At 48.4% G+C, this 21,162-nt stretch overlaps 1 protein-coding gene across 1 annotated transcript in view; it reads right to left on the reverse strand.

Moving 5' to 3' along the window:
- ADAM11 (ADAM metallopeptidase domain 11) overlaps positions 1 to 21,162 on the reverse strand; it is a 381,539-nt gene that overhangs the window by 118,938 nt on the left and 241,439 nt on the right. Inside the window, exons 15-17 of the mRNA XM_078645153.1 lie at positions 17,629 to 17,728; positions 16,296 to 16,367; positions 2,906 to 3,001 (exon numbers count right to left, since the gene is read on the reverse strand). Coding sequence (XP_078501279.1) covers positions 2,906 to 3,001; positions 16,296 to 16,367; positions 17,629 to 17,728 — 268 coding nt within the window. The remainder of the gene's footprint in view (positions 1 to 2,905; positions 3,002 to 16,295; positions 16,368 to 17,628; positions 17,729 to 21,162) is intronic.

Below are 21,162 nucleotides of genomic sequence, written 5' to 3' on the forward strand. Positions count from 1 at the left end.
GCAGGCCCACGTGGCGTCCAAAAGGCCCAACGGCCCGCGTCGACGACCGGATCGAGATGGAAAGTAAGTTCTAATGGAGGGGTACCGAACGAGAACAAAAACGTCGAGGTGAAAGGCCTTTTGGCCTTAGGAAGTTGAAAAGTTTCGGTTCCGAAGTTGGAGTTGAGGAGTAGCATCCGAACCCAATGGCGGAAAAAACAATCTGAGGATGGAGAAGATGCCCATGCGCACTGTAGTCCAGGGGAAGAGTCACCTATCTCGTGATACTTTGAAGACTCTTCCAGGACAACAAGGTGCAATCATCCGGACCCAACACTAAGCGGCGATCTATGCACAAGATATGAATTCAGCAGCCCACATGCCTCGAACATTGTTCGTCTGGTTGATACCTCTAACCACAGTTTTCTCACCTCGGGAATAGATGCCAAAGAAGTAACTCTCTGAGTGGTGGTTCTGTGGAATGGCTCAGACCAAAAAAGTCCTGCAGGATCGAACAGGCAAAAACCCCATGCCCGTCAAGGCAATAATGCTTTGTTAATATGTGCACTGATGCCCATGTAGCAGCCTGACAGGCGCTCTGCATGCTGGTGCAATAGTAGAAGCCTTGGCTCAAGTGGAATGAGTCCTTAATCCTTCAGGTTGCTGCTGCTTAGATTGCACAAATTTATAAAGTTTTATATAGCGCACACAAGATTTCAAAGGATATCAGAGCGCTTTACAAAAGGATGGAAGGAAAGTAATAAATGCAATATCGACATCAAGTAGGAACTTAATAAAGAGGAAATCCACCTAGAAATAATTATTTTCTGCACAGCCTTGGCTTTCTTTGCTGCTGAGAAGCCCACAAAGAGTTGTTTGTCAACTCAACTGAGGGCTCTCTGTGATTCCAAACGATGGAGTCTTTCCTCTTCTTTCAGGCAGTGAGAGGGTGCAAAGAAAGCCAGAATGGTGATAGCCTGCTCGATATAGAAAGGTATTACTACTTTCGGCAGGTATACAGCTCAAGTACACAACACTAGTTTGTCTGGGAAAACGTTGAGTAAGGCAGTTGGAATAAGAGCACCTGCAGCTCAATCATGCAACATGCTGATGTTATCGCAACCAGAAAGACCGTTTTCAGGATTTACGAATTCTCCTCCCTCATTGTAGTCGCTACTGTCAGAATCCGATATAGGGTGTGAGTGTTGCCACGTTGTAAAGGTAATGTATCAGTCTGAACGTTTGGCTATAGGCTGCTCTCTAGTAGGATCGGAAAATGGCCTGAATAAAGGACAGCTTGGAGTCAGAAAATACTATAAGCAGCAGATCCTCTTCCGCTGCCAGCGGCCTTGGTACTAATGTCAATGTGAAGGGAACCAACACAGAGAGAGATCGGAACTGAATGCAGCACCAAAGCCAGTGAGGAACCCACAGCAGGTTGAAGAGGCAAAGACTGCGCCGAGGGTGAACCCATCAGTGGCATCTCAACTGGAGGCCTGTGTGGGTCCTTGTGCCCAAAAGGATACCAAAGGGAGCTAGATGCATGCCAGATATGCACAGCATGGCCTCCCTAAAGCCTCTACCTGCTGCGATGTCACTGACAGACATGAAAATTCAGGTTACACTAGGACCAAACTCAGAATCAGCTGTTCAAGAGTTTAGGAGCGATATGGAAAGGCATATTATGCCCTCATGCCCTTTCTGGAGTTCAAGAGTGGCGTAGAAGGTCTGACTCCTTCTTTGAGTTTTTGTGCTTCTTCTTACCTGAAGATTTCAAAAGTAACGAGGACCAGCAATAGGAACAATTTCAGGAGCGGGGCTTTCCTTTTGACTGGTCATGGCACTGAGTCTTTCAATGTTTGACAACACCAAGTTTGGCTTCACGTTCCCACTTGACATTCGGGCTCATCTGGGTGCAGTCATCGCAGGGCCTGGAAGCATGCTCCAAACCTAGGCACCACAGATGTACCTTGTGGGGTTCTGTCACAGACATTTCTTTGTGACACTCCCTATAAGGTTTACAAATTGTTGTTTTTGGAAGTGGCGTATTTCCCTTGAGCACTGGTAAAAAAGAGAATTTTGTAGATAAAGATTCGTCGAAGATAAGAGGAGTAGAACTCAGGTCTGCATTGGAAGACACAGAAAGAAAGGAAAAGGAGTCAGAGTGCCAGTTTGGCACTCATATGCTGCCCTGCTCGTCACATCCGGAGAGGAATGACGTTGGTGCAGAGCAGTATCATGCCACCTACCGGTGCACACTAGTACTGTTTTTGGCTTTCCAGAACCAGTCAGACACCTGGGGAAATATTCACAAGGTGACGAATCTATGATTAGAAATATCCATTAGAACCTGAAAATATGCTGGAAGTGGTTTTCTTTTGTTTTAGGAATTAAATAGAAGTCGAAAATTGTGTTAGGAGATAGTTATGTAAGTATGTCGGGCTTTTGGAAATCTATATTATTGAGTCAGTGTTTTAAAGTGCCTGTTTTCACACGGAACCTATCTGATGAAATATTCTAATATTTTAAAGGCGTTTCACTAAATGCCTCAAATAGATCTGTTCCATCTACAGCTGATGGAATAATATCAAACCAACCAATTGCGGTCTGGATTCAAACTGATCACTCTGACACATCTAGCCCTCTAAGGTTCATTCTCTCAACCCTAGAGATCACTGATCTTCTTTTCAACCCACTCATTGTTTCTCCCAATCTCATCCATAGCCATCAAAGCATCTTCCCTTGAAACCCACAAGACCCGTCCTCAGCAGTCCTCCTCACTACTCAGTTCTGCTCCTCACCTCAGTGTCCCCAGCTTGCAATGTCACTCTCTGAGCACAGCTCCCTCATGCCTTTTTTTCTTATTTCCTTTTTTAGGGTCCATCCTGCTGTACCTTCTCACATTGCCCCTCACCAAACCTCTTACCCGGCAGCTTCTGCAACAAAGCCCCTCACTACACATTGCATCATGTGTCAATGTGCATTTTTTGCAGCAGTGTCCATTGGATGTCTTGGAGCACTCCTAATGAATAAAAAAACATAAAATAAATTATGTTTTGTGCAGCATTCCACAATAAGTATAAAAAAAAGATTACCCTGGAATATAGAGTGCCACCCTTTCATAGTTTGTAAGGGAGGACTGGGCATTGGGGGTTACCACTGTCATCAGCATGGAGAAGGAACTACAATTTTGTTATCATCGTGTGCCAATCTGCTTGGTCAATGACAGATAACTTCTCCCCTCTCTTTAGAAACTTCACACATACCCTGCCATTACCAAGAAGCAAGCAGTAACAAACCACAGGAGGATACCCATAAACCCAGTTGAGACCGGGGTGAATAGTAAGTAGCGTACAACAATGTCTCAACAGGGATTTAGTTGACAGTTATAAAGAATCATGCACATAACAGTTTGCAAGGGAAGGAGAGAAAAAGAGAAAAGGGAGACAAGAAACCAAGAAATAATAAATGCAAAAAATCGTTTTCATATATTTGATCAAGAAGTCAAAACAATGGCACTCTGTTACATTAAATGTCATGTTACCTGTACAAATCGGCCGGCTGTCGGGCCTCAAGGTGAATTGGACTAAGACCTGTATATTCCCATTGCGGGCAGGTATGCCCTGTCCCCCGTTAGCGAGGGAGGTAGTATGGGAGCCTTCTGGCTTCACCTACCTCGGGGTGCGAATTGATCACGAAGCAACCGATCTCCTGGAGGGGAACGTAGGGCGATGCATACGTGCGCTGAAGGGCTGCATGGCATTCTGGGCCTCTCTCCCTCTGTCGGTACTGGGCCGAGTAGCATTGTTGAAGATGGTTGCACTTCCCCGGCTGCTTTATTACTTCCGTACACTGCCGGTATGGATTCCGCAGCGGGTTTTTAAGGAACTGAGGATGTTGGTGGCGGCCTTCCTTTGGGGCCAGGGTCGGCGGAGGGTGGCATTGGAGACTCTGATCAGGCCTAAGATTGAGGGGGGAATGGCGGTCCCCGATTTTGAGCTATATTACCTAGCGGCGCAACTGCAGACCCTAACGCAGAATGTGGCTAGAGAATTCAGGGGTCCTGAGTGTGACCGTGGTGCTGGCATTCCAAAGTACGTCCTTTCTTATATAGTCATGCAACAGAAACTGGATTCGAGGGAGCTGACGGTGGAGGAAAGGACGCTTCGAATGTGCTGGCAGCGGAGTCTGAAAAGAGCAAGGAAGGTCCGGCCGTATGCACCGGAGATACCGCTGGGGATGTTGACCGCACTGCCGCATGGGGGTGACTGGTCCAGGCTTCTGGAATGGGAGGAATTGGGTCTACAGATGGTGGGGGACCTGTACATTGATGGAGCATTGGGCCCCTATCAAGTGCTTCAGGAGCAGTTTGGCTTACCGGACGGTACCTTTCTATTGCACGCGGCGGTGGTGGCGGCGCTGCAAAAACATTGGAGAGTAGGGCTTGCCGAGCCGGAGGTGACCATGGCATGCCAGTATGTGGTGATGGCAGCGGGCACTGTTAAAGCGGTGACGTGTCTCCACATGAGAATGTTGAACGAGGGGCTGGCTCCACTGCTGGCTTTGAAGTCGCGATGGGAGGATAGCATAGGCAAGCCCATTCCGGACACGGTCTGGAGTCAGGTCCTGCGGCGGACGTGGAAGGGCACAAGGAACGCACGGTTCCAGCAAGTGCATTTCTTTATACTGCATAGGGCGTACTTGACTCCGGAGAGGATAAAACGGTACTTCCAGGTGCGTGACGCTCTGTGCCAACGATGCTTGGCGCCCGAGGTTGACTTGGATCACATGTTGTGGGGGTGTCCGACACTGGGGATGTACTGGTCGGAGGTGGGGGTGCTCTTGAATGCGGTAACGGATAGGGAGGTGGACTTTGATATGGCGGCATGTCTCCTGCTCTGGTTCCCACATACAAAAAAGACGAGAATCACCAGTAAATTTATTGATTTGGGACTCATATTGGCACAAAGAGAGATAACCTGGCACTGGAAGTCTAGTGCAGGCCCTTCAGTGAGGAGGTGGATGAATGAGCTGTTGAAGTGGGCGGGCTGTGAAAGCATCATTAAAATGCGGCAGGCTACTAGACTTGGTAAGGAGAGCTGTCTGGACATGGCAAGAGCTTGGGAGATGGTGGTGCAAGCGTTGCGTGTTTACATGGTGGGGGATGACGAGGAGGAATGATGATCCATGCGGCTTCCATGCACTTTTAGCGATTGCGCGCGACTCCTGGTGGATGGCGAACCTTTGAGATAGAATGGATTTAGACAGCCCGCATTAGCAGCAGCAGCAGTAGTTGGGGGGGGGAGGGGGCGTTTTGAGGAGGGTAGCTCGACTTAGTGGCCCGGAGTGAATAGGAGGATAGCACGTGGGTTGGGCCCAGGGACCCGGGGCTCCCGGGATAGCAGGCAGGTATTCTGACAGTGCTGCGGGGGAGGTCCGGGAGGGGGACTCTGGAACGACTTGATCGGCACGGGTTTGGGCACGGTATGTGCTGTTGACGGTTTCTTCCTGGAAATTCTGAGTTCATTAGTTGATGCATGGGGGGGGGGGAGGTTTAGGGGGGGTAAAAGCAGAAACTGAAAAGTGATGTTGGTCGAATAATTGGGAAAGGAGGACACGGAAGCATCCTACTGAGAAAGGTAATCCTGCAGCGCCGCCCAGCCTCCGGGATGTGGGCCGAATGGCTGTGTACGATATAACTGTAACTTTTAAGATTGTGATGCTGCAAGTGTACTGATTGGCTAAAGATGTGGCCTTGTTCTTAATTCTGCAATAAAAATATATTTACAAAATGTTACCTGTACAAAACTGTGCAACGCCTCTTGACAAAGGGTCCACGGCCCCACACTGCTCTGTTTGTTGTAATACCACATGGCAGTGGTGAACACCTGTACTAGTCTTCCCTGATTGAAGGAAAGAAAGCCCTTCAAAGACAGCTGGATCGCTCAAAGCTCCCACTGATTGATGTGGAGTCTGAATTCTGCCAGAGCCCAGAGTCCTCTAATCTCCACCTCTCCCAGATTGCCACCCCTGTCCATAAGTGATGCATCTGTAACTACAGTCACCTCTGGTTGGGGAAGGGAGACGAGTCTGCCACTGACCCAGACATTGTTTATTAGCCACCACAGCAGGTCTTTTGCAGTTCCCTCCGAGGTTTGGATCATGTCAGAGAGATTCCGCTGAAGCTGAGCCCACTAGAACTTCAGGTACCACTGCAATGCCCTGATATTCCAGCCGACATGTGTTACAAGAAGGATGCAGGAGGCCATGAGGCCCAACAGCCGCAAAGTCAGCCTCACCGAAATCCAGGACGAGGTTGAAACATCGGTATTATGCATGAACATCCTGGACTCGCAGTTTAGGAGGATAGTCCCAAAACTGCACTGTGCCCAGAACAGCTCTTATGAAAGGGTGAATCTGAAAAGGAGTCAGGTATGACTTTGGGAAGTTGATGGTGAACACCAGCAAGTTCACAAAGTTCGCCATAGTCTGAAGGTGGGAAATGAATGCCTGGGACGAGCCCTCCTTTAACAGTCAAATGTTGAGGTAGGGAAAGACTGGATTTCCCGGATTCCGCAGATGGGCTGCAACCACCGCCATCACTTTAGTGAACACCTAAGGGGTGCTGGTAAGACCGAATGGGGGCACAGGAAACTGAAAGTTCTCTTTGCCGACCGTGAACCGCAGGTTACACCTATGGGCAGGCAATGGCGGGATGTGACAATAAGCGTCCTGTAAATCCAGCAATACCATCCAGTCTCCTGGCTCAAGGGCAGGCAGGACTTGCACACACGTCAGGATTTTGAGTTTCTCCTTTTTCAGGAAGAGGTTGAGAGGGCTCAGGGCTAGGGCCCCAGACCTTCTTGGGCACCAGAAAGTAGTGAGAATAAACAACACGCCCTACTTCTGATGTCAACACCTTCACAATAGCTCATTTGGCCAAGAGACCTAACATCTCCTGACATAGCAAAGAGTGTTGGTCACAATGGGGAGGGAGTAGCTCCTTTGGACTAGCTACAAAACCCTATAGTCGGATGGTATTGACCTCCAGTGGGACATGTGATGGCATATCCTGCCCCCATTGAATTCCCATGATGGTTGGAGAGCATACTAAAAGGGGTTTGGATGCTGTGGTTGCCGTAGGGTGATGGACGGACTCGACTTTTGCCTGTTCCATGTGGTCTTTGGGAACCAAGTCCTTAGCCACTAAAAGATTGTGAGGTTTGCAGGCTGGGGTGGCTAAGCAAGTAAAGACGCGCTTAGAAGCCCGTCGTGGGGCAATGAAAGGGGCGGATGGTGGACTGGGATTGGCGAGGGGCCATGGAAAGGCCCAAGGACCTGGTTGTTAAGCTTCTGTCCTCAAAGCTATCAAGCACTGCAGCTGCCTTCTCTCCAAACAACCTAGATAGAGTCAACAAAGGGCATATTCATGATCTAGACCAGGCTATTGCCCAAAAAGCCAGTGGTTCTCAGCCAGGCGTGGCACCTAAGGGCAGCTTATGATAAAATCACTCCAGCGAGTTGTTGTATCAAGCCCACATTGTATGGTGAATTTGGCTGCATCCCTCCCATCAGTAATTGCTTCAGAGATTATGGCTCGGGCCTCGTCCGAGACCATGGGCAGTACTAGCGCAACCAAGTCCCAGATGGTATGGATGTATCAGCCCCATAGGCATGCAGTGTCTTCCCAAAGGTATAATGCCTTTTGGATTCCTGGTCCACTGGAGTTGTAGAGAATGTGCAGGGGTTAACTTTGGAGGTGGAGGACTGGACCACCAAGCTCTCCGGGGTGTGGTGCTGGGTGATGAAAATAGGTCACATGGAGCAGCAGCAGGAAATTGTCCTATACTTAGGAGCCCCTGTGCAGGGCCTGGACCTGGCTATCAGTAAGGGCTTTATTGAATGGGAGCAACGGTTTGGTGGGGGCAACTCCCTGCTGAAGCACCTATGTCTAGATGTTCGTATTGTTTACCACTGAGGGTAGCTTAAGGTCTAGCACCTCATCTGCCCTCTGTACCACCACTGCAAATGAGTACACAGTAGGCGGGTGAGACCAAGCCCGTGTCTGGAGAAGTGACCAGTCCGTTGGCATCCGCCAGATACTCATACCAGTTGTCCTAGAGAACTTCTAAACTGGAATACAATAGGGCCGCTCATATTTATCCCCCAATCCAGGTCTGTCATATCAATAAGGCACCGGCTCCATCATGGGGGATCTGTGCCAGTTGACGATAGGACGGCGTCGGAAGGCACCCTCTGTGTCGGAGTCAGGAAAGATTATGGCGCTGTCAATGGTGCGTTGGCACTGGAACAGGAGTTGGGGCAGGTCAAGGTGGCTCGAATGGCACCACTCTGAATCTTCGGAGGAAGGACAGTAGGGGCCCCTTTCATTCCCACATGGAAGGCTGCCCAGTCCACGTCCTCATAAACTTTGTGTAGCGGTGTAGTGGTGCTCATATTGCTAGATCTGTCAGCTGCATTTGACACGGTCGATCATTCCATCCTGATCGACCGTGTCTCGGCTATGGGCATCCAAGACAGGGCAAAAGAACTGCTCACCTCCTTTCTTTCCAACAGGACCCAGGTTGTAATGAATATGCTACTTACCAGTATGCATCTGTTCTTGGCATGTAGGGCTGCTAAATTCATATCTATAGCATAGATCGCCGCCTAGTGTTGGGTCCGGATGATTGCACATTGTTGTCCTGGAAGAGTCTTCGAAGTATCACGAGATAGGTGGCTCCTCCCCTGGACTACAGTGCGCATGAGCATCGACTCCATCCCCAGATTGTTTTTAGCCATTGTGGCAAAGATGGAGTTTAACAGTGTAAGTGATGGCCATGCTAGAGAATAAATGCAAGAAAAGTCTGCAGCCGCTACGGGCGCCGGGAAGGAGGGCAGGCGATATGAATGTTAGCAGCCCTACATGCCAAGAACAGATGCATACTGGTAAGTAGCATATTCAGTTCGAGGGATGTGGGCTGCTAAATTCATATCTATAGCATAGAATACATAGCAGTCCCTCCATTAACGGCAGCCGCCCGTGCCAGCTGCAGAAGTCTGACAAAGTGTTTTAAGAACAGCCTGTCCTACAGCTGCCTGCTGTTTGGAATGCACATCTACACAGTAATGTTTGGTAAACGTATGTGGTGTAGACCATGTGGCTGCCCTACAAATGTCTTCCAAAGGAATGTTACCTAGGAATGCCATGGAGGCCCCCAACTTGCGTGTGGAGTGCGCCCTGGGGGGGACCGTTAAAGTGCGCTTAGCCTTCTGATAGCAAATTTGAATACACTTAACGATCCACCTGGCTATTCCTGCTTTGGAAATGGGGTTGCCTTTATGCTGGGCTGCGTGTCTTTCTAAAAGGTTGTGTTCTGTCAATATAGTACATAAGCGCTCTTTTGACATCAAGCGTATGGAGCATCCTTTCTGCTACCATTTCTGGGTTGGGAAAGAATGCGGGCAGTTCGATAGTTTGATTGACATGACCCTGCGACACCACCTTAGGGAGAAATTTGGGGTTAGTGCGCAGCACCACCCTGTTTGAATGAATTTGTATAAATGGCTCTTGAATTGTGAGCGCCTGTAGCTCACTAACACGTCTTAGAGACGTGATGGCAATGAGAAAAGCCACCTTCCATGTGAGGAACTGACTCACACATGAATGCAGAGGTTCAAACGGGGGACCCATCAATCTGGTAAGTACCACATTGAGGTTCCACACAGGAGCTGGCGGGGTCCTGGGAGGGATGACCCGCTTCAGCCCTTCCAGGAATGCTTTAATGGCAGGCACCCTGAAGACAGAGAGATGCTGCCTGTTTTGGAGATAAGCCGCTTTGGCGGATAAGTGTATCCGAATGGAAGAGTATGCTAGATTGCATTTGTAAAGATGCAACAAATAGCAGATGATATTAGGAATGGACGCATCGAGCGGGTTGATAGCTTTCTCTGTACAGTAGATGACAAACCGCTTCCATTTCGCTGCATAGCAAGCTCTGGTAGTGGGCTTTCTTGCCTCCCGGATGATGTCCATGCATTCAGGGGGCAAATCAAGGTAGCCAAACTCTAAGACCTCAGGAGCCAGATCGCCAGATTGAGCTGCTGCGGATCTGGATGCTGAATGTCGCCACGGTTCTGCGTTAAGAGCCGGGGTGTGAGGTGCAGTCTTTGGTGCGGTACCACGGAGAGTTCGAGGAACGTGGTGTACCATGGTTGTCGCGCCCACGTTGGAGCAACTAGGATGAGCGTCAGCGAGTGTTGCTTTAGCTTTCTTGCCACCAGCGGAATGAGAGGCGCTGGGGGAAAAGCGTACGCAAATCTGCCTGACCAGTTCATCTATATCGCATTGCCCTGCAATAGTGGGTGAGGGAACCTGGCGGCAAAGCTTTGGCATTTTGCGTTTCCCTCCGTGGCAAACAGGTCTATCTCTGGATAACCCCACTGCTGGAAGTACGGGCGGAGTACTGATGGATGTAACTCCCACTCGTGCATCTGGTGGCTGTACCTGCTGAGCAGATCCGCCATCTGATTGTCCGTGCCCGGGAGGTGTTCCGCTATGAGGAAGATGTTCCTCTGAATGGCCCACTTCCACATGCTCTGAGCCAGAAGAGACAACTGTGGAGAGTGCGTACCTCCCTGCTTTTGAATGTAGTACATGGCGGTCATGTTGTCCGTCCGGATCAACATGACTTTGTTGCACAGATGTACTTTGAAGGACTTGAGAGCCATGAAGATTGCCATCAGTTCTAAGTAGTTGATGTGCATCTTCTTTTGTTGCGTCGTCCATAGTCCCTGCACTGTGTAGTGGAGCACATGAGCTCCCCATCCCTGGAGAGATGCGTCCGACGTCAGTGTAATCTGTGGCACAGGCTCTTGGAACGGTCGGCCCTTGCAAAGGTTGTGTGGATTCCACCAATGCAGAGAGCTGTATGCCCGACCCGTCACCAACACTAGGTCGTTCAACTGTCCTTGAGCCTGAGTCCACTGATGCGCTAAGCATTCTTGGAGCGGACGCATATGCAACCTGGCGTGCGGGACTATGAAGATGCAGGAGGCCATCATGCCTATCAACTGCATGAACATTCTCGCTGGGAGTGAGTGGTGCGGTCTGAACTTTTGGATCAGCGACTGGATGTTGTCGATCCTCGCTGGGTTTGGCTGAGCTGTGGCAGCCAGAGTATTGATCGTCGTGCCCAAATACTGCCGCACATGGGCCGGCTGAAGGTGCGACTTCGGGTAGTTTAGTGAAAATCCTAGACTGTGAAGGAGGTGAATGGTGTGGGACATATCTGCGGCGCACTGCTGGGCTGACTTTGCCTGAACGAGCCAGTCGTCCAGATAAGGGTAGACATGTATACTCTGTCTCCGGAGGTGGGCCGCCACTGTCGCTAGACATTTCGTGAACACTCTGGGAGCAGTGGTCACTCCGAAGGGGAGTACCTTGAACTGATAATGCCGGTTTTGGATGGTGAACCTGAGGTACTTTCTGTGGGATGGGTGGAGTGGTATGTGAAAGTAAGCATCCTTGAGGTCCAAGGTTGCGAGGAAGTCTCCCCGTTGTAACAAGGGAAGAACCTGCTGCAGTGTCAACATGTGGAAGTGTTCTGAAAGAATGTACTGGTTCAAGGGGCGCAGGTCTAGAATCGGTCTGAGTGAGCCGTCCTTTTTTGGGATTAAGAAGTACAGGGAATAAACTCCTGTGCCTTCTTCCTCCACTGGCACGAGCTCTATTGTGCCTTTTTGCAGAATCACCAGAACCTCCTGCTGCAATAAGTGCAAGTGCTCTGCTGACATAGGACGGTGTTTTGGGGGTATGTTTGGTGGAGTGAATGTCAGCTCCAAACAATAGCCGAACTGGATAAGTTTCCTGACCCACCTGTCTGTGGTGATGGACTTCCAGACTGGCAGGAACTGTTGGAGTCTCCCCCCGACAGGTGTTGGATGGTCGGGGGGCAGTGACAGGGAGTCACTGTTTGTTGGCAGCAGAGGAACGGGAACTGTTGTTGCCTCTGCCTCTACCTTTGGCACTGTTTCCTCTGTATCCACCTCTGCCCTGCTTGCTGTAGGAGGATTGCGCACCACTCTTATTGAATGGCGTCTGCTGCGACATGTGCCCTCTGTTAACACCTCGACTGCCTGAGCGACGAAAAGTGTTCCCTCTAAATTGTTGTGACTGGAGAGCTCCCATGGACTTGGCAGACAGGTTTGTAGCTGCCCTTTCAATCAAGGCATTAAATGCCGCAGAATCTTCAGTGGGAGACGGCTTGACGTTATAAACCTGAGGATCCTGGACCGTCTGCTGGTCCCCTTGATCACCTGTGTCCATCCATGAGTCCTGCTGCTCATCAGGCTCTGTATGTGCAGGAAAATTGTACTCCTCATCCTGCTCCCCATCATCCCCATCAGAGTATGTGGGTGAAGGTGTTGCACTCCTCCTGGGCTGTGGAAGAATCTGCTCAACCAGAACTGGTGTTTCTGGTGCAGGCTTCTTTCGTTTCAGAGGAATTGTAAACGACTCTAAAGGCTGTGAAGTTATTTTCCTCTTGTATAGCGTGAGTTTCCCGGTGTCGGCATCGATGAAATGCTCCGACCGTTCTTCAACTAAAGGGTGTCGATGACCCAAAGTCCCAGCCGGGTGAGTTGACTTCGACACAGTGTCCTTGGGCACCGACCGCGGTGCAAAGGCCTTCGGCGCCACCTTAGGCGGCAACGTGTAGTGGATCGGCGCCGAGGTGGTTTTCGGTGGGTCCGCCGGCTTTGGTGCGGAAGGAGTCTTCGGTTCCGATGCCAAAGCTTTGTCCTTAAGGCGCTTGAGGGAGTCCGAGACCTGCTTCGTAAAGGAAGCGGACGGTTTCGTCGACCCGACCGATGTCCGTGGACCGCCCCCAGGGGAAGACCCGAGCGTGGATGACTTGTGTTTGTCTTGTCGAGGTGCAGGAGCACCCTTGACCGGTGCGCTTCGATCACTGTCCACGGCCGCAGACGTTGATGCCGACGGCTTCGGATCCACAGGTGTTCCTTTAGGAGTCACAACCCCAGACCGTGGCCCTGCGCCCTTCACTGACTTTGCCTCTACGGGCCCCTTGGTCTTCGGCGCGACAGACTGTCCCGATGTAGGCTCGACAGCCTTCTTGGATGTCGGCTTGTCCGCCTTGGTGGACACCGGCTCGACGGCCTTCTTCGAGCTTGGCTCCTTGACCACCTTTGGCACCTTTGCCTGGTCGACAGCTTTCATCGGCTTGGAGGCCCCCGAAGACGACGGCGTCGATGGTGGAGCAGACGTCTTCGGTTTCGATGGCGTGTCGGCCATCTGTGTTTTTGTCGATACCGAGGGTTTCAGTTTCGGTTTCGATTTCAATAATGGCGGCTCCGCGAAGGTCTCCGTAGCCGGGCCGGAAGGCGGGGCTGTGGATTGAGGTGTAAGGTCGTGGGTAAGGCCGCGTGGCGATCCCGTGACCTGAGCCTTTGTAAGAGTACGAACGGGGCATAGCTCATCCTCCGAGCTATCTTCCATGGCCCCATATGCTTCTTCGTCGTCCCCTACCTTCTCGACGATTTCCTCAATATCTTGACTGTGGACGTCCGCTCCGTAGTCGGACTCGACCTCCACCGGTGTAGGGGAAGTCTGCAGGTGACGCACTTGCTCGTCGTCTTCGGGGTTGTCAAAGATGTCCACTGGTGCCGGAGCCGATCGCTGGGCCTCAAGGCGCGCCACGCGCCGAAGCTTGATCGTCTTCTTCGATCGAAATCTCGAACAGGCCATACAGTTGGCCTCGTCGTGGTCCGGCGACAGGCACTTGTTGCACACAGGATGGACGTCAATGTGTGGGTACTTGGATCCACACACGGGACATTTCTTGAACGGACTCCGTTCCATGCCGTCGAAGTCTTGCTGCGTCGACCAGGCCCGATCACCGAAGAGTCACACGACCCCCCGGATATCCGACTCCACGAGCTGGAAGATATACGGGACCGAACGCGAACAATACCGACGTTGCAAAGAAGGCCTTTTGGCCTTGAAAAAGTTTTATCACGATTCCGAACAGGAGACGTCGAAATCACATCCGAACCCAATGGCGGAAAAAAACAATCTGGGGATGGAGTCGATGCCCATGCGCACTGTAGTCCAGGGGAGGAGCCATCTATCTCGTGATACTTCGAAGACTCTTCCAGGACAACAATGTGCAATCATCCGGACCCAACACTAGGCGGCGATCTATGCTATAGATATGAATTTAGCAGCCCACATGCCTCGAACCCCTAGGTTCCTTTCAATCTGCCCAACTGACTCTTCCCTGTGGAGTTTCCCAAGGCTCATCCCTAAGTCCAACACTTTTTAATATCTATGTGTCGGACCTAGCTAGAGTCATAAAAGCTCATGGGATGGGCCTTACGTCCTACGCGGATGATACCCAGTTGGTGCTTGCAGTAAATAATGACGGGGAGAAGATTTCTGCAAGCTTCCAAGAAGGCATGCTGGGCATCAGTAATTGGATGGGCAGCAATTGCCTAAAATTGAACTCCGAAAAACGGAGGTCATTATTTTCGGAAAGCTGTCCCCTTCATGGTCCAGCTCTTGGTGGCCACCACTATTGGGTACTCTGCCCAACCCGGTCACCAAGGTTAGGAACTTAGGAATTATGTTTGATGATGGTCTGAATTTTGTCTCCCATGCCAATCAAGTGGCCTTGACAGCGGTTCACAAACTTAGATTGATTGAGAAAATCCTTCGATATCTCCCCGAAACAGCAGGAAAAACTTTGGTCAGCACGCTGGTAATGTCATCTTTGGATTATTGCAATGGGTTGTTTGCTAACGCACAAAGCAGGGTAATCAACAAACTGCAAACGGTTCAAAATGCAGCCGCCAGAATGTTGTCAGGGACCCCTAAATTTAAATCGGTATCTCACGTGATCAAAAACTACCATTGGCTGGCAGTAAGGAATCACATAAAATGTAACCCGTTATGCATTGCCTTCAAAGCCTCACGTAAATTAGGCCCCCAGTTCCTGATTAACCAGTTATCCACATACTGCCCCAATAGACAACTTTGTTCTTCTACTGCATACCAGCTACATGTACCACGTACAAAGACTGTGTCCTGGGGAGACAGGCATTTTGTTGTGACAGCTGCAAGATTGTGGAACACTCTGCCGTTGCAGATTCGTTCCTGCCAGTCATTGCTATACTTCCGCAAAATGATAAAAATATGGTTGTTTAACCAATAAGCTGGCCTCTGATTCTGCTTAGTCCACAGCGCCGAGACGCCCAAGGGCATTTGTTGTGCTTTCCAAATTTCAAAAATAAAATAAATTAATAAATAGCTGGGCGGTGGTCCCTCCGACTTCCGTAAGCTCTGGGAGGTGCAGAGATGGCTCAGGGGCAGACTCCACCACAGAGCTAGGCTTTGAAGGTCAATGCTACCTCGGCTAACCAGATGACTTAAACGGATGTGGTGAAGTCGAAGACCTCTTCGACTTCTTGCTCTTCCTTGTGTCTTTGGGACTTACTTGATAGCCTAGATGATCTTGAGTGCGACAACAAGCACTTGTAGTGGTTCTGCAACCGATCTTGGGCCCTTCCTGTCGATCAAGATTTTGGGCATTGCATGTCGAGTGGCGAGGAGCTTGAGAGACCACTCCCTCAAGGCCTTGGGGGGCATGGTTCCACAGTCGACCCAGGTCTTGGCATCGTGGTAATGCTCCAAGCCCCTGAGTGATACCAAATGTGGGTCTGACACTGACGTCTGTCGATGCATCCCACAGATTGAAGCAAGCTTTCCTAGATGACTTCCTTGACGCACAAGGAGGCAAAGTCTCGAAAAAATATCAACAAAAAGTAAAGAAAGACTGGGGGTAGCTCTTCTCCGGAACTACACTAACTGAAAAGAACTGAAGTCAGTGCACTGGAGTGGAGACTTTTTAGGCACCTTGCACATCTCTTCCTGCATGGACGATGCCGACGACGCCACGCGGAGCAGAACAACGGCACCTACCAGCGCGCAGGGGTACTGATCATAAGCAAATTCTGGATCCAGTCCGACACCTGGGGATTATTCTAAGGTATCGAATCTGCAGCTAGAAGTCTCTATCAGATATAACGAAATTAGTACTTTAAACGAAGAACAAAACAAACCTCAGGAGTTTCTCCACAATATTAATAATACTCAGTGGGAACATAACATGGATGTACTCTACATTTTTAAGACTTAAAAACAGCCATCGCCCCAGTTTCTCTGCAGTTACCCAAGAGCTTTGGCTGTATAGGATTAATGAAGTACAGGGGAAATATGATAAGATATTAAGATTACTCACTGTGACGGATCCACAGTCGCACTCCTCTCCAGCCTCCACGAATCCATTGCCACACTCAGGCTGGTCTAGTAACTGTGAAAGAAACAACAAGATGTGAGAGAACAGAGACCAGGGTTGATTCAAAAGGTTAGAGATAAGTGATAGAGTGTATTGGAAAGACTACGGTTGGGACTTGAAGAGAAGGATACAGAGGCAATCAGAAGTGGCATTCATGTGCAAGATGAAGAGGGCAAGCAGGTGTGGAGATAGGCATGTGAGTCAGAGGAATAGGGAAGGAGGAAAATAGGATGGGATCGAAGTGGCACAATTTGCTGTGCAAGGAATAAACAGCAGCAGTGTTAAGTGCCTGGTTGGATTGTAGGCATAGAGCGGGGAAAACAGAAAGATAAGAAGATATTGAAAATGGACAGCTAGGCAGTGGACATATGGCTAGTTTCTTGAAATACACTCACTCCTGGACAGACAGAAACTTGTGGGAGTATAAGAACAGAAAAGCAATGAGTAGGCATCAATGTAGTTAAGGGTAGACAAGCAGTGAAAACATTCACAGGTAAACAGACTAGTCAAATAAGTGGGTGAACGATGGAAAAGACAGACAAGGGAGACAGGAAATTGGAGGAAGGGACAAATAGGGATTAGACATCCAATAGAAAGGGGAGGAAAAGGAGAGACAGGTAAACGCAAGATACAGTGAAGAGAGACACATTGGCGTGAGGGAGCAAGCAGATAAGATTCATGAAGGACAGTTAGTTCACTTGGCTATATTGGAGAAGCAGGGCAAAAGTCAACGCGCCATACAGGCGAGGAAGGGGACAGACAGGCGATAGAGGAAAAGCATGCAAACAAAGTGACTGATGAGTGAAAGAAGGGAAGACTAATTGAGAAAACAGTCAATAGAGGATAAATGGGAGATTATAAAAGAGACAAAGAAGGGAGAGAAATGTTGGGGATGAACAGAAAGGCAAGGGAGGAAACAGTTGGGTGAGGAGAGAAACAGTCGAAGGGGTAGACCAGAATTAAGATAAACACTACCCCAGAAAAGGAGGCCTTTCCTCAGTAGAGCTCTCCTTCCTCATGGTTGAAAAAAAGCCTGGTCTATTTGTGAATCGAAAAACTTTACAATAGTCCAGGCAAAATTCTGAAAGGCTTGAGTAGCATAGCTTGTTCAGCTCTACACCTCTGCCATGGTATGCAACTTTGAATTGCCTTGCTGTTACGTCCTCACTGAAGTGCTGTATTCCACTAGGTTCTGAACCCTCATGGATACACAGGTTTGAAAGAAGACGCATGGCCCAAACTATATAATGGACACACACAAGAACAGCAAGATTACCTTGGATGGCTTGTTGAAAAGGCAGGCCCCTCCCCCATCCTGCAAGAACTGGCTGTACTCATCAATGCTGCAGCGAGAAAATTTGCGAGGCAGGTAATATCTGCAGGCGAGAGAAACACACATCACTTGATAAGTAGAGATCAGGATGCTTTTTCCCAGTCCCATTGATTGTTCACAGTGATTGTAATATGCAAGCTCCATATTCTCATCACAAGGCACAATCCAACCACACCTGTGCGTCATACTATAGAGATGGCACAATCCACTTCCCACACTTGTACATGATCCAGAGTATTATAGCATCTCCCAGGAAGCTGGAAGAAATATGATAATGTTTCCGATCTGAGGAAGTTGTGTGGGCCCTTCCAGGGCAAGGTGTGAGGGAATTTCTGAGTCGGGTCACCCAGTGCCTGGAACAAGAATTAGGAATTAGCTACACAGGGAACCAATCCACATCTATACTGTTAGTGTCCACTTATGGACTTTTATTATAATGTCGATGCGACTTTAATAAAATCTAAGTGCAGTTCTAAGCTTTCTCTTTCATGGATTATCTGATGAATGATTGGCTCTTCCCCGTCCTGGAAGCCCTTCAAAGTTATTGAAATACCTAACACGACAGCTTCTGCTCACTCTGAAGGCACCTTCAGCAGCACAGGCCTGATCTACTATGTAATTGAACACGCCCTATTCCAAAGTAGAGGTAATTCACTAGCACAACACATGTAGCTGGCAACAGCTTGAATTGAGATCAACAAGGCATCTTTACCACTACCCCATCATAGGAGATGACCTTCTTCACTTCCTCCTCTTCAACTAGCCATTCAGAAGCACAGGTCTTGTATATTACCAACCAGCTCTCATTTTTACAGTGCCCCCAAAGGCAGTAGCATGGAAAGTCACATCTGAACTCATTGCATATAAGGTTTACTTTCAAACCAGTTTCCTGCTGTGTCATGAGGCTCTTGTACTATTGTGACTTGACAGCTTAAAATTCCAAGGGTTGCCAGTCAAAGACCGTTTATGTTTTAAGATATAGACTCATGCATATATGCCTTTTTGGCTCAGAGCTGTGAAGAAGCGCCATCACTACGCCCTTGTTTATTAGAGCCAATCAGTGAAGCAACAAACGCCTGCAATCCAAGCCTCAAGTCTCATACTTCTCTGACTGCGGACTGTCAACTACTTTCAACGCATCCAACTTGATTAACCTCCATTTTGAAATCCACTGCAATCCCAATATGCTACCCATCTCAAAGTCCTGGAAAGAAAAATATACCATCTTCATATGCTTTGCATTATCCTTCCATTTGGAAATTGGATGCAAAATTGTTCAGGTGACTGGAGGCAAATGTCTAGCCAAGCGAGCACAGACTTGTTGGCTTTTATTTATTCAGGCACCTGCTCTGGGATTCCCACGAACCATATCAGGCCACGTGGATAGGCTACATCTTCAGACTACTTCGTCTTTAAACCACTGCACATTAAGTTAATAATAATTCATTACTCATTTACTCAAAGGGAGATTGGAAGCCTCTATGGTGAATCTCTAACATGCATCAGCTACAAATGTATTCCTACAGGTCAATACTGTTTTCCTTTTTTGGCCATAAACATGTTATAGATTGACATGTTTGTCATAAAGAAACAGAACACCCTCTCCAGATGTATATGTATGTGTATGTGTTTTGTGCGAGTGCAATGTGAGCAATGTGACATTACACAGAATGGACAGACTGGCAGCCTTTTCCTTTTGCAAAATATTACTTTGGTGCTCTCATCAGTTGTGCCTTGAAAATAACTTTGCTTTTAGGCCAATGCCCCTTATTTAAAACAACAATAAGTAGATATCAACAGAACTGCAAGGCTAGGCAATCTTGGATAATGCATACTTTTATCATATATAACATGATGGGTTCTCTTCCTCCCCATCCTTTATAAAATAATCTGATATAAAAAAGTGTAAAACGTTACCAGGCGACACATAAAGAAAACTTACCCTCTAGGAAAGCTAAATAGTGAAGCAAAAAATTAAGCACATAATGCTGACGATGGTCACTCACATTTAGTTACACTATTGTCAAAAATTCTCACCAGGTGTTTCTACATTCTTTTTCCTTAAAAAGATGAGAGTACTCCGGTCATACTGGAGTGCCACTTTTGTGATGAAAATAATACATAGTTTGATCACCATCCACCACTATTGCATCTGAGGGCAAGTAAGAAGCATAGGTTGTAGGTGCACTGCCAGAAAACATCTGTCTGAGAGACAGAAACACTTTGCTTTGGCTGTGTTTCATTGAAGGTGGATGTTGACTATCTGCTACCTAAGTTAATGTTCAGGCAAGCCAATGTTGACTCTGGGAATATCTGAAACGATTCTGGGCCACTCCAAAGTTGATATATTTTCACTCCACTAGTTATTTCAGGCTATAATCGAACCTTATATGAATGGTTCCACTTCTACAACTTGAAAGTTTCAAGGTTGTGTTTGCTGCCCGCTAGAATATTTTCAGCACTGACATTTCTTCATAGAGGCGTCTTACGCACCAGCTATTTTTCGGTCCCATGCAGTTTGTGGTCTACTATTTAGGTCACGCCTGCAACAGCACATGTGCTGCATACACTCTCCCTTCCAAGAGATATTACATACTACAAGGAGCTTTGAACCCGCCCAATTATTACCATATATTGGCTACCTTGTCACTCTTATATGCTGCCTTTTAACTAGCCATCTTGTGCCAAGCGCCTCTTTGTTCAGCTGTTGCACGGACCAAGTACTGATTGCTTCAACCTGATTGTGATCCCTCAACTGATAGCGCTGTAATTGAGGTACTATTTTTTATTATTTGTCCTTCTTTCCCTGTTGTTCTTGTTAAAGACAGAGAACGCTCAGAAACTTTTTCCTATGTCCTTGGGCAGAAACTTGTGTGCTGCAATGGTTCGCACCCATTTCCCGTAGTCTGCAAAAACACGCTATGCCTCACAGTTCTCCAGAAACTCGGGATTTTCCATATTCCGCTTAAAAAAATGCCCCTAGCAGGAGCGCTGACTGTATGTTGGCACTCCATTTCTGCTACTGAAAATGCCCAACACACCTTGAAGCAACCAAGGTGGTGGCATGGAGCTCTATGCAAAAAAATACAATCATAACACTATTTGCCCTGAATACTCAGTACCTCACCCGTATAATCCTATACTAGTGAAACAGCACATGGATTGAGCAAATGCTGCCGAGAATTTAATCAAGGCTCAGCCTTTAATCCTTTTGAGGGAGATAAAAGAGACACTTGTAACCAGCAGGCAGCTGGCCTCTCCATCCAGTTACACATCTCGGCTCGGTCCCAATTCTACATAAAATACATAAAATGTCTAGATATGTGTCTGCACGAATGAGATTTTAGACTACAGTGAACAAGTGTGTAGGACGTAGTGCTCACTGGGGCCTAGTCTAAAAAGACAAAATCCCAGCGAGCAGAACGGGCAGCTCGGGAGCCACACCCTCTTCTGCAAAAATTATGCAGCGGTTTAAGG

Source organism: Lissotriton helveticus, chromosome 5_1 (genome assembly GCF_964261635.1).
Source record: "Lissotriton helveticus chromosome 5_1, aLisHel1.1, whole genome shotgun sequence".
NCBI lineage: Eukaryota > Metazoa > Chordata > Amphibia > Caudata > Salamandridae > Lissotriton > Lissotriton helveticus.